Source organism: Ptychodera flava, unplaced genomic scaffold (assembly GCF_041260155.1).
Source record: "Ptychodera flava strain L36383 unplaced genomic scaffold, AS_Pfla_20210202 Scaffold_55__1_contigs__length_887147_pilon, whole genome shotgun sequence".
NCBI classification, from domain to species: domain Eukaryota; kingdom Metazoa; phylum Hemichordata; class Enteropneusta; family Ptychoderidae; genus Ptychodera; species Ptychodera flava.
The window spans coordinates 737,063-760,012 of NW_027248377.1; the positions used below are offsets into that span (position 1 = coordinate 737,063).

The following is a 22,950-nucleotide window of genomic DNA, read 5'->3' on the forward strand; positions in this document are numbered from 1 at the left end:
ATTAATATTTCATGAATGCATTGATGACATTAGTTGTGTATATGTACATGTTATATTTCTTTCAGAAAAGCAGTCCAAATTTATGGTTGTTTTGCCTAATATTCATGATTTAACCTCAGTATATGAGTTTGAACATAAAATTAATTCTGATCCTCCACTTTGCTTTTTACAGAGAAGAAGAAAGCTACGCAAAGTAAGATGTTATATTTTATAAAATTATCCCATAGCATACAATTCCGAGTAATAATTTTGTGATATGAACCATTACGTAGTTATCATGTTGTGTACATTTTTAGTGTTTTCACCAAAACTTTCATACAATCAATGTTTTGGGAGCTAGTACCACTTCTGTTTTCCATTATAGGATTGAATTCTTATATGATGGATACCCTTTAACATTACCTTGGAAACTAGTGGGAAACTTTACTGGGGTGCAGACCTCAACAAAAACTCTAACTTTCTCTGAAATGCAAAGGGTCATCAGAAAGATAATGATCTATGCATTTTCATTATATCCCGCATACATAGATCAATATTTTTGTTAGAGTATAATGCAAAATTGATATGTAACTATACTAAAATAAAATTTGAAGAATAATCTATTTTCCTGTTAATATACAAATGTACAGTTCAAAATTGTAAAAGGGATAGAAAGGACCATATCAGCCAGCATTTGATCAGAAGTTTAACACATGGTGCAGTACATGCTTGAGGAAATTACCATTATTCAAGTCACTAATTAACTCGTCCAGGATGAGAGGATTATCAAACAATCCAATTATAGTGGTTCATTGACAAGCTTGCTATTTGCAGGTGAAAATCTGATTTTAAACAATGATATACATTCTTAGATCAATGGACTGTTACTTTTCAGATATGGCAGATGTTATGTAGTATTTTTAAAGTTTTTAAATTCTAACAAATAGAGCCTTTGAAGGAAAGATGCAGTAAAATGTTATACATACACATAAACTACATACAAATGTAAATGCAACTTGAGATCAAACGTTCATGATTTTTCACTATTTGGGATTTGTATGATTATCACAAGTTACTGTCCAATCCCCAAACCATGTTGAAATGTTCACTATTAGCTTGTAAACTTGGTGTCCGTTTGTGTAAAATGTACTGTTATTGTTTACATTTGATTTCTAGTTTGAACCAGCATTCACAATCTGATATTGTTGTAAAAGATGTAAAGCTATAGACAGCCAACTCACAGTCCATAGGGAATTAGGAAGACTGTGTGTATAAACAAAATGTGTCTGTGTTCACAAGAACCCAGAGCCCGTTGAAATAACAGGGCATATCTTTTCCTTGTAAAATTGTGCAAACAGATGATAGACTCTTTTTAAAAGCAGACTGGGTACAATTTTATATTTCTAATATTATAAATGTTTTTACATCAGTTTGGTACAATTATTAGAGCTATATCTTATTGATTTCTATACGGTAGCCCTAATTATTGTACCCAACTGATATTCAGAAAGTTGTGATTGTATCACACCTTCAGTATATGTGAACATGAAATACATGTAATTAATAAATGTACACAGTTTTATTTCTATAAATTTGAACATGTCTATATTCTTAATGGATGAATAATCAATCAAATACAAGTATTATTCCAAACTCAAATTTCTGTCCACTCAACAGGCACATTGAAGTCTGCAGAAACGCAGGATTTTACAACTATATTAGAAATGACATATCTTGAAGAAATTAGTCTGAAATTTGTTGAGAACAGCAATCCTACTACAAAATTTACAGAAATATTCTTGTAAACATCACATGATTAGTGACTGTACAAAACTATGCCATGGTAAATCATTTCATTAAACATGATATTTGTTTGACAGTCAATTAATATCAAACTTAAATTTGTATCATTGATCATTCAATACTTTATTTCAGGGTATCAAGAAGCAGGTGAAGGTAAGAGAATCCCATCACTCTGAGGAGTGTCACATCAGAGAGTATCATCAACATCTGTAAATCTGAATTGTTATTCTCATTCACTAACCATGAAATCTGTGAAATGTGTCATACATGTCCTTGTAAGTTGTGTTGGTTATGCATGGCATCTAAGGTACAATTAATATGTGTGACAGTGTGTGCACCTGTAAGTGCTCATTAATTTACACGATACATTTAGGGATTGCAAGTAAATATGCAACAATTTTGTCAAATCAGGATATACTGGAACACTAAAATTCTTCATGCAAAGGTACACATTGATCTTGTTCACTATTTGACAATTTTTTTTCCAATCATACGTATACTTTGCAGTTTCAATTATCTTTCATTCTTAAACTCATTCTTCCGTTACCAAATATTCGTATCATCTATTTTTCTGCTATAAGATTTTTCACAAGATGATAAAAACTGGCATGAAAACATATTGATGCAGAGAAAATTCATAATCTATTGTTGCAAAGCCATTAAAAAAGTTATTGAAAAGTTGTTATTATTAATGAGTACTGTTATGACAAATATTTGTAAGTCATCAAGTTTGGAACAATAATTTAGCTTGGCATGCCAAGGTGGAAGATGTCAGTTCGTTTCTAATGTTTAGGACAATTATTATAAGAGCTACATGTACCATATTGATTTGATAAGGTAGCTCTAATTATTGTACCAAACTGATATTCAGAAAGTTTTGATTGTATCACACTCTCACTGTATATGAACATGACATACATGTATAGTACTTGATGTACACATATTTCTATAAATTTGAACATGTCTGTAATATTCTTAATGGACGAATAATCAATCAAATACAAGTATTATTCCAAACTCAAATTTCTGTCCACTCAACAGGCACATTGAAGTCTGCAGAAACACAGGATTTTACAACTATATTAGAAATGACATTTCTTGAAGAAATTAGTCTGAAATTTGTTGAGAACAGCAATCCTACTACAAAATTTACAACAAATATTCATGTAAACGTGACATGATTAGTGACTGTACAAAACTATGCCATGATAAATCATTTCATTGAACATGATATTTGTCTGACAGTATATTAATATCAAACTTAAATTTGTATCATTGATCATTCAATGCTTTATTTCAGGGTGGAGAGAAGCAGATAAAGGTAAGAGAATCCCATCACTCTGAGGAGTGTCACATCAGAGAGTATCATCAACATCTGTAAATCTGAATTGTTATTCTCATTCACTAACCATGAAACCTGTGAAATGTGTCATACATGTCCTTGTAAGTTGTGTTGCTTATGCATGGCATCTCAGTTACAATTTAATGTGTGTGTGTACCTGCTTTTAAAGTAGTGTTCATTAATTTACACGATACATGAAGCCTTCATACATTCCTTCAAATTTTAGGGATTGCAAGTAAGATACGCATTAATTTTGTGAAATCAGAATATAATGGAACACTGAAATTTGCTTCATGCAAAGGTACACAGTGTTCTTGGTCACTTTCTATTTCACAATTTTTTTTTCAATCATACGTATACTTCGCAGTTTTAATTATCTTTCATTCTTAAACTCTTTACATTATCAATTATTTGTACCATCTATTTTTCTGCCATAACATTTTTCACAAGACGATAAAAAGTATAATCCACAGTTGCCAAGCCATTAAAAAAGTTATTAAATAGTTGTAACTAATTAGTACTGTTATGACAAACATTTTTAAGTCATCAAGTTGGGAACAATAAGATCTGCTTTGCATGCTGAGATGGAATATATGAGTTGCGTTTCTCACGATTCCAGAATCTTTGATTATTGATTGTTAATTCTGCTGAATACTTACTGACCTAGAGGAAAGGTATCTTGGAATTATCTTACTGATGATTATTCTATCGGAAATTCCTGGATGTGCACTTGTTTATTTTTTTATATAGTTCAGTATAATTGCAATGAGTGCTTGGTGTATATGGAATGGAGGCCAGTTGTCAGTGATTATAGACTACTGACTATACAGTCATTGAGTGGCTGTTGAGTGACTGTCAATGAGCATTGACTATTGACTTGCTGTCAGGGAGCAGACTTAGTAGACTTGCTGTTGGGGAATTCATTGTGTACTGATCGTCAATGAGTAATTACTTTATAATGTCTTAAGTTTGAGTGGACTGTTTTCTCATTACCAGTTAGTGTACAAGTACTGATAGACTGTCAGTGGATAGACTATTGGCAGGTTGATGAGTAGGTATATTGACTGTCAGTGAACAAAATACCGGCTGACTGGCTGTCAATGAGTAGACTTGATGTAGTATATGGGATAGTGAGCAATATATTTACTTATTATTTATGATAGTATATTAAACATTTTTATAAACAAACTGGAGGTGTTGCAGTCTGTGCTTATCATCAAAGTAATCAGCTGCTGCTGACGATAATCTTCATGTTAGTGATCCATGGAAATAACAAATGAAAGTGAGTACCAAGGACGTGTACCCGATGTGCATTAATTTCCTTTGAAATACTTAGGACATAGAGATAGCAAGTGGTTGCTATACATGCTGATACTGTTCTAGCTTTTGTTTAAAATGTTTAACATATTATTATAGTTATCAATCATAATTAATAAATGAGTGTATCGCTCAAAATTTTCTGTGCTATTGAAAGACTATCAGTGAGTGAACTAGTGACTGACTGTCATTGTGTAGAATGTAACTGTTGATGAGTGGACAGCTCTATCTCCATAGACTGTCATTGAGTCATCTAGTGATGACTGTAACAATGTAGACTTGAGTTGACAGTTGACTTCATGTAGACTGTAAAACTGTCATTGAGTGGACTGTTGACTAAATGACAAGAAATGACAAGACTATTTAGTGACTATCTGTAAAACTGTCATTGAGTGGACTGTTGACTAAATGACAAGACTATTTAGTGACTATCTGTAAAACTGTCATTGAGTGGACTGTTGACTAAATGACAAGACTATTTAGTGACTATCTGTAAAACTGTCATTGAGTGGACTGTTGACTAAATGACAAGACTATTTAGTGACTATCTTTAATTGGACTGTCAGTGAGTAGACTTATCATTAACTGATTGCCGGGGCAAATTGAACATCTGTCATTATGAGTAAAGACTGCAGGTGACTGTATTGTAGTCAGTGAATGGACTGTTGATAATAATGAAATATCGTTTTAACTTCCTTTCAAATGAAAGAGATCATTAATTATGACATTTAATTCACATTTTAATTTCTATTTCATTGAGTTACAATGATCATTGTTCCAGCATTGAGGCACTTGTTCAAATTCTCAAGATCACTTCAAATCTGTGATTGTTTTCATTTCCTGTAGTTGATTATGTGAACACTAAAAATTTCATTCAAGATGATTTGAAATCAAATTATATAAATCTATCACCATAGGTTGTGGATTGACAATAGCAAATTTGTGTCCTGAAAGATATTGTCAGAAGCAATTTCATTAGAGTCAATATGGAACAATATTACAACCTTGGGTTAGGGTAGTTATTCATTGTTCTGTGAATAATACTGCAATATCAAACCATTCAATTCTAACACCTTCAATCTCATAAAGACTTTGGGTTCAGGTAATTATACATTATTGGTACCATGCATAATAAGGACATGTTAAACCATTTCTCTAGCATAGGCACATGTAACATTGACGTGAAAACTTATATTATTAACATTAATTAATATGGTAGTCTTAAAATTGCTAATTCTCAATCATTTTGGAGTAATTGTTGCAAGTGAGACAATGACATAGGCCAGAACACTGAAAGTCTTCATAGTAGGGTACAATACTAATTACCAACACTTTCTTATATGTACCAACTTATGTATTCTACTCACTGGTAAAAATGTTGTGCAGATATGAAATTCAAAAGTGTGTATCAAGTTCAAGTTTTTTAAGTGCTCCAGATCCTCACAAGGAACACTTATTAAAACCTCAAACAGTTTAGCCATTAAAAGTTACGATCACTGATGATACCTTGTTTAGTTGTTCATTTTGATGAAAACAATACATAAACTTGAAATTCTAACTGAATTCTGAAGGTTTAGTGACATCTCACATATGAATAGTGTATTTTGAAATCACTATTCAAGAATCTTTCATTGTTAAGTGTTATGGTGTAAATTTTTGAGTCATATATGTGCATTATACAACGGTTTGTTACTATATACACCATCTCGTGACCACACACCGATTTCACCTGGAAGTCCACACTGTTAGATGAGCACAGACCTTAAATTTATTCATATTTACAAATCCTTTCATCTGTAGCTAATATGTCAAAGTGTTTTCAATAGGTTGCAATCTGTGCAGTTCAATACATGTCTTGAGGGAAAATATGGAATATTTCAACTATTAATTAAGGCGCCTTTTGAATGAAGTTGATCAAAATTTGGACGTATTATTTTGCCCTTTCATCATCAAAGAGATACTACGTGTTTGGTATGGAAGGTGTCTTTGCTTTGAATCCAATGCTGATTATGTAAAAAGTATTAGAGCATTATCAAAAAATAGTAGTGAGAAAATAAGTCTGTATCATCTAATATGGATGAACTCTCAAAGGTCATTTCTGAAGTGTAATTCTGTCAAAAAAACTGTGTCTAGCAATCAATTCCTGTAGAGATAAAATAGTCGTGTAGCTAAGAGGAGAACAGCAGCAATTAATGCTTAGACTCTTGCCCAAGCTAGTTAAAAAAATCTAATAATATCCCAAACTTTAAAAATATAAAGGACAAACTATGTTTGTCTGTAGTGTTTGAGTATCAGTAAAAAATTACCTCAGTGTGTTCCATGGTAGATGTCAGTGAAGGAATTACAGAGCTGATGCCATCCTTTCTATTTCATGTGAATGTACCATTGATATTACTGATGTTGCTGTTCATTTTCAGAATACTGGAAAAAATATGAAGCATGGGTATCCTTTTTTGCACTTTACACAGTATGAACATTGAAGAAATGTAAATGGTTTATATATTTGATGAAGCCATTGTTACGGTACTAGATGTGAGAACAAAATCTCAGGTTACACATGTGAATATTTTAGAATTTACTTTGAGCATACTTGGGAAAATATAAATTGTTATTTTGTTTGTAAAGAAAGCTGTTAATTGACACTGGTACACTGAAAACAAATTAAGCTGAAAGACAAAAGTCTCTTGACATTAACATCAGTTATAACATGTATTTATATGAGACTGAGTAATTTCTAAAGCACTTTAATTCAGTGATATTATCAACAATTTGGATAATCTGTATTGCAGCTTCATCTCTGATCAAGACATGATTAGGAATTAACTTTATCACTGACACAAATAATATTGGAATTATCTGTTCCATAACATAGGGGGGCATAGGTGCACATAACACGTCAAAGTTTGCTAAAACTCACTACTTTGCAAAGATTCATTATATTTTCATTTACTAGTTTACCTGATATCAAAGTATTTAAGTCAGGTTCACCTTTTAGCAAGTATTCATAGGTTTGGTAAACCAGAAGTGAAAATACATGCAAATTATTCAATGTCCTGCTTTCTTTATTCAGCATTTTAAAAGAATATAACTCCACTCTGGCCAGGTCAAATTTTGTGAAATTTACGCATGTTTGTTTGGCGATAAAGTTCCTACACTTTGAAAAAGAGTTGTTTAAATTTTGCTTATCATGATTTTAATCACTTTTTGAATGTCTGTCTGTCAAATCCATGCCATTTAAGAATGAGAATTGATAATGCAAGACAAAATTGTTCTTTTTTCACATGAACTGTAGCTTCAAATGATGTTAAATAAAAAAATAATGCCAATTTTTTTATTTATATAATAAATTGATTAATATATACCGGTATATCCCTTCATCCTTTGAGCACACTATCGCTATCATGCTATATTGACTATTGTTACCATGCTAAATTGAGATTTTCTGGGTTTTTTAAAATATGAGGGATTATCATGACATCTTTGATGATAAATATTGCCTTGAAAAAAGTTTGTTGTTAAGAGCAGTGCCTCCTTCATTTTATGGTAATTGTTTCAACTTGGATTGTATTTTTCCCAAAATTCTTACAGCTCTGGATGAAAATTACAGATTGTATTCATTACATAATTCTAGACTAGTGAAGGCTGTCTTGATCATATTTTTCATGGTATATATTTTTATAATGCATTGTGAGATTAAAAGAATAAGATGTCAGAAGCTGTTAGTTTTGTTTCATTTTAAGGGTTTGTATACTATATAGGCATTGACTGTTTAATACAAGAAGTAATTTTTTTGATTTGCTCATTCATTGTGATAACATTTTTTCTTGAATTTTGTATATTTAACCCATAAGCGATCTGAGTGCATGAGACCAGACAAAATGCTTTCGTTTCAAGACTGTGATAATTTAGCCACATTAGTCATGAGTCAAAACTGAATGTTAGGTGCATTTTTATTTGATATGTGTAACATCCAGTACTTGCGTATTATGCAATTTGGTTATTATACTTAACCACAAATCACTTAAAGACAAGCATGCAGGCCTCTGCCGATGGTTTAGAAGCTGCCAATATTCAGATACAGACAATGAAAGCTGATGCAGAAGAACAAACAGAAAAACTCAGTAAAGAAATGGATATTATCAGTGAACAACTTAAAATTAAGGTCAGGTATATATTTTTATATTCACTGTACAGTAGTTTTCAGTATATGCATGCAAGTCAGATTATGAAGTCTCTTGAAATATTTAAGATGGTTTTATTCTACTTTTTGCCAAAGTGTGTGTATTCATCAAATAGAACAGGTCTTCAGTGTAATTGATGCAGTCATGTGGTGCAATACGCTCTTGGGCAAACTGAATTAAATGACTGCAGAGTGATTTAGACAATATGTCACCAAAATATATCATTTCAAATTGTCAGCTGTAAGTGGTTTTATTATATAAATACCTTCTCTTGTTAAAGTCCGTTCATATAGAGTAATTAGAAAGGAAAGTTTCGAATAACCAAATCATTACAGATATCAAATGCCATTTCTACTTTAAGTGAACTAAACATGACCTCATTAATGCCTGACCTGATTTACTCTTATGTTATTTCTCTAAAACATATAAGCAATGGCAAACTCAGGTTCTCATAAACAAGGAGAGAAGATGAATACTCTGTCTTCTTTAGACAATTTTTACCATGATAAGTGTGCGTCACAAAATTCAAATTCAAAAGTATAAGTTTTAAACATCACTAGTTTTCTTCCTGTGGCTCTCCCATAATTTTGTCATACTGTGAATAGTGAGACAAGCCATAGGTCAATTTCGATGTGAATGTATTTAATGCGTATATTTATGCTATAAATCATATACTTTACATCTGATTTGATATTTCAAAGGCAGAATTTAGGATGAAAGAGTTAGACGCAAAGTTACAATTCAAATCAGAACAAGAGATCAATGATGAAATAAGGAAACTGAAAAGTGGATTGGAAAGAGGTTTCACCAGTGGAGATGAGAAAGCAACCAGAGAACGAATCTCCTCTTTAGAAGCATCAAAGATTACTCTCAGGTGAGTTATAAATCTGCTTTGTGATAGTTTGTCATCCTTGAAACAGTTAATTTAAGTTATGAAATGGTCATCATCTCAGTCAGTAAGATTAATTTTTTTATTATAGTCACATTATGGAAGAAATAAAATGAAGATGCAAGGAAGAATTTTTGAAACTTACTGGATGAGCAAGACCATGATACAATTATATTGCATACACTTATCACAATCCCACAGAGGCATGTTTTCAAGTTTATTAATAAAATAATCAAATTATACCAAATTTTCCCTTTAAATGTATCTTTGATTTTAGAAATATTTATTCTGCACTTAATATAAGTTCATCATATACTATTACTGAATTGCCATCTCATTTCCAGCAACCTATATTTAATTGGAAAAAGCTAGTGAATACCAGCATAGTTTGAACATGCAAGTTTCCCTGACCCAATTTCAAAGCATATACACACACATTACTTATCACATTGAGTGAATATAACTGGAAACAGTGTTGTCTCTTACATTTTTACACAAAATACTTATATCACTTTAAATATCCTCATTAGTGTACTAGAACCAAAGCTTAGGTTTTAAAAAAATGAGAGAAACCATTTGTCTGCAATGTATTCTTTGCCAACATTGTAAAGCTGCTTTTGAGATATATGTACCAGCAAATGAGAATCAAAATGGTAACAGAATATATCTTGTGATTGAAAAAACCAAGCTAGTACATACATCTGAGCACTTTTGTTCATCAATCCCAGCTGGGGGAATGTGCACAGAATATTGTTTGAGTACCTTTTTGTAAATTAACACAGGTTGGTGCAGCATGTGATGTACGTAATCAAGAGTCATAATAGTTTTTGCAATTACAAATTTTATGAACTTTACTCTGTGATTGTTACATGAATCTTAAAAGCAATTTCAGCTATACTCTCAAAAGGATACTGGTGATGTGTTTAAATATGTGTGATTAGTAAGAAATAAATAACAACGTACTCATCTTCATGGGCTAGGTGAGTTATATGCCTGATAGACAGGTGACAATTTCTGATTTTGGTTTTAAACTGAGATCAGAAGGAAGATTTCTGGTGTATACAGTATGCTAGACATTATTATCTAGTCATGCAGGTCATATCTTTTAATCCTTGAGCAGGCAACTTTCAAGTTTTTATATTGTCCATGATTTTCTGACGCTTATGTTTTACAGGAAATACTTAAAACTGCAAAGTGATATGGATTCTAACATAATTGAAGAGAAATTACAGATAGTAGAAGAGAGGGAGGTGAGTATATTCATGATGTCAGGGTGATTTGCTGTCAGAAATATTGATGAGATATTAGTTCGACAGTGTCTGTGTTCTGCCACTGTTGAGTTCGAGTCAAGAAGAGCTAATCCAAACACAAGTGCAACAGACACATCTACTCACTGAATGATGCTCATGGTTTAAAGTAGTGCAGTGATGACAATTTTTGATGACAGGAAATCTACATCTTCACTTAAGTTATATTTGAGTTGTATTCCTTTTCTGTTCATTGGGTTCTTTAATTGTAGCTCTTCCATGAGAAAGAAGACAAAAGTGAAAAAGAAAGTGTAGTGAAAGGAGTAAGTAGAATGAAGATTGGAAGGTCTGGAAAGCACACCTAACAGGTTATTGTTCTACTTGCATAAATTACATACTTGGCTCAAATTCATCAGCTGCTATGCATAAATCTTTCGCTCACATTTGGTATACATTTATACCAGAGACAGCTTATATGATAAGTCAGTGGCGTCTGTACATCTGTATGTCTCTATGCATGTGTGTGTATGTGCTTATGTCCCTCCACATCAAAACTAAAAACCCAAGCATCTTAGTATTTGATATACGGGCGCACCTTGGGTGTGATGTGAACTTGTTCAAATATTAATGCACAACTAAGTGAAAAATATGTAAATGAGGTTAAAGAGGCGAAATCCTGCAAATTGCTAAAATATTGTAACAAATGACAAGATTTGATAGAAACATGGTATGCAGGTGAATTTACTAAGATTTGTTCAAGTTGTGACGAAATTAATATAATTTTTGTATTTTAGGGCAATTTTCCCCATTTTTGGTCAAAAAATCTTCTCTGCAACTTCTTATCCAATTGTTTTGAAACATAGATATATGATCCTACGGTTAACCTCTGTCAGATATCTTCAAATAGTGGTGAAATTTGTAATTGTGCATTTTGAGGCAATTTCCCTCATTTTTGGTCAAACATCTCTGAAACCTTGTGTGTGATTGCTTTGAAACTTGATATGTATATGGGCAACCTTAGTTGAGATTCTTAGATTTATATTTGAGGGGCAATTTTTCCCCGTTTTTTATGAAAATATTTTTTTCTCTGGATTGCTTAAAATATTTGTATGCATATCCTTGGGTTGACCTCTGTCAGATGTGTTAAAATTGTGGTGAAATTTTCATATATGTAATTTTTGAGCAAGTTTTCCAATTTTTGTCAAACATCTTCTCTGAAACAGTTTCTGATTGCTCTGAAACTTATGCATACTCAAGGGGCAACCTTAATCGACTGTCTCCAAATTGTGGTGAAATGTTCATACTTGTGTATTCTGGCCAATTTTTCCCATTCCTGGTAAAAAATATCATCTTGAATCTGCTTGTGGGATTGCTGTGGAAATGTATATGCATAATCCTTGGGTTGATCTCTGTCAGATATCTTCAAATTGTGGTGAAATTTTCACATTTGTATTTTTGGTAAAATTTTTTCCATTTTTGGTCAAGAAAAATTTTCTATGAAATTGCGCGTCTGATTGCTTTGAAACTTTGTATGCATATTCCTACAGATAAACGTTTAAGTTTGATTATGTCATATTGGGGTGAACTTGCATGTTTGTATTTTAGATCATTTTTCAGATTTTATGGTCAAAAAATACCCTTTGTTGATTTGTAGAATGTGTGCCCAACTGTAAATTTGAATTTGTTTAAAAAAGATATCATTTACCAGAAGTATGCTAATGAGCAGCAAAAGTGTTCACTTGGTAAAAAATAAGTCTGAATTTAACCTATTGGGGATGATTTGTACAGAGACACAACTTAAGACCTCCAGATCCAGTCAATGATAAGCTGTTTTCTTAAAAATTACTGCTTGATGAATTACCAAATATTGTTTACATTAATTCCATGCGGTACAATGTAACAAGAGTACATCATTACTTCAGCATGGTAGATTGTATTCACTAATTTTGAGGTGCCAGGCTGCATGGTATTGTGAATGCGTGTGTCCGCTGCAACAGTTGCCAATCATTACATACTTTACCTTGGGTTTTGTTGGACGGTGCATCCAAAGGTGTCCAACGCACTTGACAATATGGAAATTACAAGCTAAGGTCCATAAAAAGCTATTACAGTTGAAGCTGTTTATTCTTCTTCGGTGGGGCAAGTTGGTAATTACCTACAATTTAGCTAGGAATATAGCATATACCAAGGGGAACTTCCCTACAAAAGATACAGGCAAGGTTTGCCACTTCGATGCCTGGTATGCATGTATTTTACACACACTAAACGTTTTCATATCATTAACAAGAAGGAACCTAATGACTGGGTTGTTTGTACTGGCAAAAACAACAGAAAACCCGACACGGGCATGTAAGCCTGGAAACAGATTACTATCACCAGTCTCGGGTGCCAATTAATGTCTTTACGACCTGATGGTTATTGACTCACACACATCCAAATTAAAGTCAGGCACACTATTAGGTAACAGAAACATGATATTTATTATTCCCTTGTACTTGGACAAGAATGTAACTTTCATACAAGAACTACTGAAACCCCTACTGAAATAAGAAATAAAGTAAATTATTGAAATCAATTCAACATCAAAAGTGCTTCTTTGTTTTAAATTTGAATCTTCTGATAGTCCGATAGCAGAAGCTTAAGCTACAAGAGGTAAGTATTTTTTCAGTAACAAATTGTGAATATTACATTGTTACAACTAAGCTCATGTTCTTTACGGTGACCTAAGACACTGTTTTATACTTTTATCGGTCTAATATAGATTATATATATATATATATATATATATATATATATATATATATATATATATATATATATATATATATATATAATATGAACAAATGAATGTACTTTTAATTTTTTATCTTAATTTCAGATATGCTCAAAAAACATCTCAATTGTTATTGAGAAATTTAAACGAACCAATTGCAGATAACAAAATAACAATGTTTATATAATGTGACTATTAATTTAATCTAAATATTAGTTCCCCATTTTTCTTCTTTCAAAGCTGTATCAAATGATGACCATGCAGTTTCAAACTAGCACTTGGTGTTTGACATGTGCAAGGAAAGGTTAATCTGTGATGCAGATTACAAGTTTAAATACCCAACAGATTGATAAAAACCAAGCCTGTGCTGGGTTGATGTCCATAACGAACTCTGCTCTCAGAATAGCATACTCTAGGTTGTCATTGGCCAACTCCTTAGGGGAGAACCATTTGATTTCTGGGGGGGGGGGTATGGAGGAAGAGGGTATGGGAGCAATTTTTTTTTTCCTGTCAGAGTGACAGCAATTTTTTTTTTTCTACTGTCAGACCTGCATCAATTTTTTTTTTCCAAATGGAGTAGCAGTGCAATTTTTTTTTATTGGTCATCAAGTTTGTAATGCGTTGTATATAAGGGAGCCGTCATTATTTACGGCCTGAAACTCCGAAATTTCGAGTGACCCCCCCCCCTTCGCCAACCATGATGAATTTGAGTAACCTCCCTCTCTAACTCTGAAATTTTGACCGATCCCCCACTTAGAAAAGTTAAATACCAATACATGTGTAAAATTTACAAAATACAGCAACAGTAAAGACCTTTCAAATCCTGATGTACCCTGCTAGACTATCATCAGTTATCTCATGATGGTTCAAAAAAGGTGAACACATCAAATTGAAATTCAAAGTCACAATAAAATAAAGATATGAAAGATCACGCAGTATCTAATTATATAGTATATTGTTTAATTTGGATGGATATTATGACAGGGTTTTCACTAGGATATCTGACCGGGCAGAATTTGAAAGTACAGGGGAGAACATGAGAGAGGCTTAGGGGAAAGTGTCACAGGGGCTTTCCCTATCCTGCATGGAAATTTTTAAGATATTGATGTGTGCAATGGTGCAGTCTGGTGCAATCTGAGAGTTTTTTTAATTTGTTTACTAAGTGAAACTGTTAGAATACCCCAAGGGGGAGAGCACGAGAGGGGGTTCCCCTCTCGTATTGGAAATTTTGAGAAATTGATGTGTTTAATGGTGCAATCTGAGAGGAGTTTCAGTTTATTTTGCACTTGGTAAAACTGTTTGAAAATGACATTGAACACTGATATTTTGTACATTTTTTGCATGATCAGTGTTTGAGTCACAATATTCAACAACCAAACAATGACAATACAATTTGTGAAAAACAGTTCTGTTTGCCAGAGACTGAAGACAAATGAATATACAGGAACGGAAAATCTGTGACCTTCTTGTGTCATTTCTCCAGCTGCCAGCTTCTAATGAAAAGCCTGAATATGGTATGTTTGCGATCCGGTGTTTGTGGTCAAAAACAAGGCTCACACATTGTATTTCATTATATTTGTTGTTCCTCAATTTTTCATTGTCAAGGTACATCTTTCTAACAAATTTATATTGAGAAAATAATATATTGGTTTAACACTAGTTTATTGACTCCTGTCTTGTGTTTTAAATTTTCACAATTTACAGAAGTCAAATAGTCCCCTTTAGATAGTGCCTATGCCATTGAGATATTGCAACAGAAATCCTGAAATATGATTTCTTGGGTCAGAAAAGGGAAGGAAAACATTGAGTGTACTGAGGTGTAAAGTAGACCTATGTAGTGCATGCTTATATCATAAGTGCTGGGAAAAGAAACATAAGAATTGCTTGTGGTAAAACATTTGCGCCGCCTATGGCGGCGCGCCGGCAAAGAATACATGAGAATAAGGTTTCCAAATTTTGCTTATTTCTGGTGCATTGTGACAATTTTTTTTTCTCTTCTGTCTGTTATGACAATTTTTTTTTTCTCAGGCCATGACAGGATCATTTTTTTTTTCTTCTCTCTCACCTGGTGACAAATTTTTTTTTCTCAAAATCCTCCATATCCCCCCCCCCAGAAATCAAATGGTTCCCCCTTATATTGTGGTCTTGTAAACACAGTTTTAAGGTGTCTAAAGGCATACTCTGCTGCATTCATGTCAGGGGAGTAGGTTGGCGTGAAAACATACTCAATCCAAAGATTGTCCAAGAACTCAGAAAGAATTTCACCCCCTCGGTTGTGGTGAGTGGGGCAGTTGTCTACAACAACTACATCTCCAGGAGAAAGTGCTGACACGCCGTTTTCCATCACAGACATTGTGTGACAGTTACATTCTTTTCCAAGTACAAGGGAATAATAAATATCATGTTTCTGTTACCTAATAGTGTGCCTGACTTTAATTTGGATGTGTGTGAGTCAATAACCATCTGGTCATAAAGACATTAATTGGCACCCCAGACTGGTGATAGTAATCTGTCTCCAGGCTTACATGCCCGTGTCGGTTTTCTTGTTGTTTATCCAGTACAAACAACCAAGTCATTAGGTTCCTTCCTGTAATGATATGAAAACGTTTTAGTGTGTGTAAAAAAACATGCATACCAGGCATCGAAGTGGCAAACCTAGCCTGTATCTGCCACCTGTAAGCTCAAACTCTGTTGTTCTATCTGGAGCGGCAAGATGAGATCTAAACAAACACGGGGTAACAAATTTTACAGCCACCAATGGTGATCTGAAACTGGGATGAACCATAATATACTCATTGTCCGCTTTCCTGTTTCTGTAATTTAGCTGGTTAGAGGGAACTTTGGTAGTGATTTTGTATGTGTGGCTCAGTTCATTGTGTAGTATGTTGAACATTGTTCTGATTGCCGGCTGGTTTTTCACGGTACAAGTATTCTAAAAAAAGTATATTGTCAATATTTTACCAGCTACTTTCAAAGGTTTCTTCACCAACAAAAAATTAAGCAACTAGTTGTGCAGTTCATGTCAAACTTTTTGATTGTGGCCATCCAGGATGTTTTGGGCAATGGTACTGAGAGTGAGATGGGCGATGACATGCTGAAGTACCGTCTGTGGTGCATTTATTCTCTGAGCGATATTTACCATAGTTTCAACTTCATGTAGCTTTGTACGATTATTTTCCTTGTTAAAATATCAACAGATTTTGTCATCTTGTCTCGGATTTTGATGGAGCTTTCAAGACAGACTATAAAGTTGACTTTTTATGAGTCACTGAGTGCTTTTGAATAAGACTCCTGTGAACCACATAGTTAAGACCAGCTTTTGAAAGATCAATGTACATGGGGTGATCTCAAACTTTTGTACAAAATACCATGTTCTGTAATAATTTTACTTTATACAGTTTTTTCAAACCTAGTTTAATATTTATCAAAAAAGACAAGGCATGATATGATCTCTTAAGATTGTTTTATTCCGTGTAGTTTTCATTTTCCAATCCAGTCCCCTTTTAACGAACCTTCATGAAAATGGTTCATACCGGTTATCAGATCACCATTGCTGAGGGTAAAATTCATTACCGGTTGTGTTTGTTTATCTTGCCGCTCCAGATAGGAAAACAGAGTTTGGCTTTAATATAGGAAGTTCCCTTGGTATATTGCTATATCCCTAGCTAAATTTGTGGGTAATTACAACTTGCCCCACCGAAGAATAATGGCCTCAACTGTAAATATCATACATACAATCAATTAGGCCTGCCCCAACTAACCAAATGTGATCAAGCAAAGTGTCATTGATGTAATTTTGGACTTTCCTGACACCATGTGCACTGCCTTATGTATAAGTAACCTTGACCTGATGTGTTAATTGAAGATGTTATAAGGTGATTAACTGTGCAAATATCAATTTGTGTAATTTTCATTGTAGGAGCAGCTTCAATACAGGAGTGGCCATCACTTGCCTGATCAGATGAAGATAAAATATTCTAAAACTCCTTTCAATTCTTTCTTGTGAGATAATATACTTTGAGGTTTTTACCCAATACCACCAGTTCCTGTGTTGTATCAGCATGAATGTCAATTGTGAATGATGCATCAGACACTCGACTTCGTCTTGTATCTGATGCATCACAAATGACACAAATGCTGATAAAACACAAGGAACAGGGGATTGGGTAATAACCGATTTATCATTTTTCCTATTCCTATATTTTGAGAAAAGCAAGAGAATAAAGATTACTGGTTTCAATTTGAAGTATCTCATTTATTCTGCTGGGCACATTGATTTAAATTACAACAGTAAAAGAGGCACTATTCACACTCATGCCTTTACAATGCGTACAATGTGGCATCGATATTCTTGGCACTAATAACTGCCCAGTCTAGATTTTGTCCTAAGATATCATGTGCAGACAATCAGCCAACAGGAACAGTAAAAATTTTGTTATTTTTAACTTCACAAATTCTAGAAAATATTAATTGAAGGTGAAACCCTGTGTCAATAGAACTGGGAAATGACAAACAATGCATTGCCAATTACTGATCAAACTTCTCAAAGTCAATGAAAGTGAACTACAGTTAGTGATGATGTAGTTTATGAATGGCATAAAGTTATGTTTCATGGTAGATTGTACCATTTATCATAAAATATCCACTTGGGGATATTTTACGGTAAACAGCATCAGGATATCGCAATATGGGCATAGGTATATGATAACCCCGCATATTTTACATTGTTAGTCTTCCATTTTATTGAATCAAAACAGTATTATCAATGATTAATCTACCCCCCTTGGGGTACAGTACCATGACAGTACTCAGCATTTATGCTATCTGGCATGTGTGTGTTTGTGTGATAGCCACTAACTAGAAGCCAGGAGGTCAGCAAAGTAAAATCCAAAAAGAATTTTGTGGTAGCATAGACCTGTACTAATACTGTCATTAAAAGGTATACATGTACTGTCACCTGTTCAAATTTTGCCACAAATCCCACGGAAAGAGAAAATCCAACCAGTCACTGATTTTAAGCGGATGGCCGCTTTTTAAAAACAGCGCCCTCACACGGACATTTTGAATACCAAGGAACCATATACCATGGGCATATTCAAATTACAAGTGACTGTATACCTTTAAGAACAGTATGTGTGATTCTTCATTCATTGAAGTACTTAAACTTAAGCCTCCTGGTCCACAAGACTGGTAAATTTGTGTGATCACCAAAAAAATTATGAATCTACTTAGATCACTGAAATTGATAGGAATTGCTCACCACTGTCATGTCATAAAGGGCACTTCTTTCCAAATCCAATATTTCCTGGAGTCACTAAATGGATTAGTGGATTAATGGTGCATACTAGTATTTTCCAGGCTATATCTCTGGTTTGCATATTTTTTTTAATAAATTGTGCTATCAATGTTTTATGAACCTATTCTCAAAATCAGGCCAATGGATTTAGTTCAAGGTTGTCAATATAATCAGATAATCAAAATGTTCAGAAACATGTAGAGAATATTCAGAAGTATATTTACCAGACTGATTACATGTAAAATGAGGCCAATGGATTTAGTTCAAGGTTTTCAATATAATCAGATAATCAAAATGTTCAGAAACGTGTAGAGAATATTCAGAAGTATATTTACCAGACTGATTACATGTATACATTTCATACATATACAATACTCAGTACACCCTGCTTGAGAAGAAACATATTTCATGTCAGCCATGATTTTATCACACTTGTCCAGTGCTCAATGTAGTCATTTATCTAGATGTTGCATTTCTGTGTGGTGTAGTTTTACTTTTTACAAATAATTTTTATCTTGTCTTAAAGGAAGAAATATTATTTTGAACAAAGGTCAATGACATCTTTACTGAAATTAAGTCAGCAATTTTCTGTAGATAGCTGTGCAGTCACCGTAAACTAGGTAGTTGTCATTTCCTTGTATCGGATTTTTGTGTGCACACATTGTGCATTAAAAATATAATTACTTTTGACAAATTTGATATTATGAATCACCTTGCCTTATACACACAGTACTAAGATTTGCTTTTCAGCAAACAGTATGAAGTTCAAATTCCTTAAAATCTGACTCAATTTTAGACCTCTTGTAAATTCTTTGATTGTTTTGTGAAAACTTTGCCCTCTACATATTGAAATTTAAGCCTGTTCAATGATCAAACATGTAAATACAGGCAGAATATATCAGTAGATTTATGGAAAGATCTCATGAGAGTAATGTTCAATTAAGAAGCAATTCTGTTGATATGCAGCGTTCCCCATATTAACAATAGGAACATTTGACATAAGTAGTGAACACATCACAATGATAGATGGCTTGCAGTTGCATTGAGTACTGCAAAGATGTTGAAATTTTAAACTCATACAACGTCTACCATGAATTTAATACAGTGCTTACTGTGTGTTTGAAGTATGTCAGAATTCAATATTGTTTTTAAAACTGTAATAAAATGAGATATTTTACTTCTGTCGATGAAACAGTATATATTTTATACTTATAATCATTGTTTTTACAAAACTTGCACTGTGAGTGGCACTTTCCATAATAAATGCAGTGAATTTACTACAGATTGTGGATTTACTCTCTATGTTTAGTCTAAGATAATTTTCGTATATGTATGGTGTTACTGTGTTGAGAGAAAATTCAAAAGCCTAATTAATATAGCTGATATGCAAATATTTGCATTACAAGAATATATGGAATGCTATGGGTATATGGAATGGTGTGGGTATATGGAAAATATATATATATATAATATATATATATATATATATATATATATATATATATAATGTACTATGGCTATATAGATTGCTATGAGTAAACATTTGGCAAGGAGTCTCTTTAATTTTATCAGCTAATATGCACATATTGATAACCAATGCAACAAGACTATGTGATTGACCTCATTGCTTGCTCTAACATTGGATGGAATGATGTTAATAGTACTCTGAAAATGAGAAATCAACAGGTTAATTTTGTTCTTACAATCCTGTTTACTGCAGATAAATGGAATGTTTGATAGTCTTATTCCTTTCAATGTGGTAGTATTTTATTGTGTGTAAGAATTGTTTAAGCAATTGATACGATTGTCTAGATCTTAATGATACATGACATTGAAATTACTTAATGTTGTCGTGTTGTCACTTTATCACTCTAGATTTCCAAATTTATGTACTTTTATTTCTTTTTAGACAGTGTTACATTTATTTTATTGAAAAAACAATGTATGTAGTTATGTAATTTTTGTAATTTTATTATTAGTTCTCAGAATTGTTACAGTTTGATCTTTTCCTGCCTGCTATGTAGCTCTGTGACATTTATCCTAGTCATTGCATCTTTGTAGGACTTTAGTCATTAATACCATCTTGCACATGTTTGTAAGGTTTGACTACAGTGCTCAGAGACAAAAATCACAATTGTTAATAAAAGATTAAAATTATCTGTTGTCAATATTATGATTTGATGTGTGTGCCCAGTGTTGCTCTCTATGATGTTGTCATGAATGCATATTATCTGTGACTAGGATTACTACTAAACAATTTCAACAGGTGTGTCAAAATATAAAAAAAATAGTAAAATTCAGTGAAAATGGTACCGTAGTTGTATAATAAACTGGAGCTGCTGTGTTTACCAAAACCTCTGCAGCAAAGATGCTGAATTGTGATGCATCCGTAGCAAAGCAGAATATTATGGTTCTCATGCAATTTTTTCAAAGTTTAGTACACTGAAAAGTAACTGCATGGAGACATTTTCAGGCATCGATGAGAGTATTGAGAGAGTGTGAGAGATCTTCTGATTGCTAACTTAAGGTTACAAAGAGCCCCCCCCCCCCGTGAATTCTTCCCAAAGTTTGAAAAGGATTGATGCCAAATGATTTTATATTCTATTATTACCTTTTATATTTGGCCAGAATTTTGTCAAACCTTTGTTTCATGAAGTAAACCTACCTGTAAGTTAGGGTAGGCACTTGTTATCACCAATGTTACAACGTAAAAACCATAAAATCACATCTGAAAAGATCCGATTGTCGTAAATATACACAGTGCATTTTAACTTCTATCCAAGGCATGTAACAGATATCAAGCAAATAATGCTTATTAAGTAATAAATTTGCATATCTAATGACTTGACCTATTTAGTGAAATTTAACTGGAATGACTTAGTAAAAGTTGAGGAAACAGTCTGTATATTGGTGGAAAATGTATTAGTGAAAGACATGCAGCATTATCGCCTCAGCTAATTTATCATTTGCATAATAGATTAGCTTCACATTTTGGCATGTAGAACTTGAAGGATGTGACCGAAGACAATTAACTTGCTCATTATCATCTAAAGTGAAAATTGAATGACATGACAGCGATGAAAGAAATTTAGCATTTTCATTTCAGCTAATTATTAATTTGAATACTCAAAAATGTTTTTCAATTGAAACTAGTCACGTTGATTATATCAATTTTACTGAAGTTAAAAATTTGTGGCAATAATGTTAGAGAAAAGTGCTGCTTTTCAGACACCTGTGACACATATATACTTAAACACGAGAGCACTTTCAGTGCATATATGGTTACATTGATTACTCACTAAACCAGCACTTTCGGTATGGATACCAACGTCCATTCCTACTGAAGGGAAAAGCACAACAGTCAGAATCTTTTTGATGATATCTTTGATATTTTTAAATAAAGACGTGTTTTCCGTCAATGTTCTACTCTTCCTTTACTCATGGAGGCAGGATAGGAGCATTGGAGTTGGGACCTCTATGCATTTTGTAATATGGATTGATCGCTAAAATAGCACCTTTGGTATCGGTTAATTGCTAAAATAGCACTTTTGGTAATTAATTGCAACCCTTGATTGCTTGACCACGCACTTTTGATGGTCCATAAACACTGCCTCATGAGCTACGTGTTGACTTCGTCAGAGGAATAAATCAGTCGGTCAACATCTCACCATATCAATTTAACATGACACTTCATCACCGAATCGTGAGATGATGATTGACTGATTTGTGTGCATAAGGTCAACACAGCAACTTAGTAAAGCATGGAAGTACAAGCGAGACGGGTAAAGGAGGAGGAGACTGTTGATAGAAAATAAATGCCGTTAAACACGATTGGAACTAATTTGGGATAATTGGATCTTTGTATTTTTCAAATTTCTGAAAAGTGTTAGGTGCCCTATAGCTGAATGTTGCAATATTACAAATTACTCATAAAAACAAATTAGTTCTAATCGTGTTGTTATTGGGATACCACGGATATTATCAAAAAGATACCCGACTTTAAAGTCGTACTTTTCCGTATATCACCAACAACCCGAACACTTAATGACGTACTGCGATTTGCATTTTGACAACTTGAAGGTACCATCATGTAACAAACACCGAATTCAACCCTGATTTATAC

At 33.3% G+C, this 22,950-nt stretch overlaps 2 protein-coding genes across 3 annotated transcripts in view; one reads left to right on the forward strand and one right to left on the reverse strand.

Moving 5' to 3' along the window:
• Positions 1-22,950, reverse strand: part of LOC139128469 (phosphatidylserine synthase 1-like) — a 324,577-nt gene that overhangs the window by 210,150 nt on the left and 91,477 nt on the right. The gene's annotated exons all lie outside the window — the stretch shown is intronic.
• Positions 9,336-17,649, forward strand: LOC139128467 (uncharacterized). The gene is made up of 4 exons (XM_070694238.1): positions 9,336-9,496; positions 10,686-10,761; positions 11,031-11,126; positions 17,451-17,649. The coding sequence occupies exons 1-3, from the start codon at positions 9,336-9,338 to the stop codon at positions 11,121-11,123; spliced, it is 330 nt and encodes a 109-aa protein (XP_070550339.1). The 3' UTR covers positions 11,124-11,126; positions 17,451-17,649.

Coding starts and splice junctions, on each gene's coding strand:
- LOC139128467 (XM_070694238.1), top strand. CDS start 9,336: ATGAAAGAGTTAGACGCAAAGTTACAATTCAAATCAGAACAAGAGATC. Junction 9,497..10,685: donor GCATCAAAGATTACTCTCAG/GTGAGTTATAAA, acceptor TATGTTTTACAG/GAAATACTTAAAACTGCAAA. Junction 10,762..11,030: donor AGATAGTAGAAGAGAGGGAG/GTGAGTATATTC, acceptor CTTTAATTGTAG/CTCTTCCATGAGAAAGAAGA.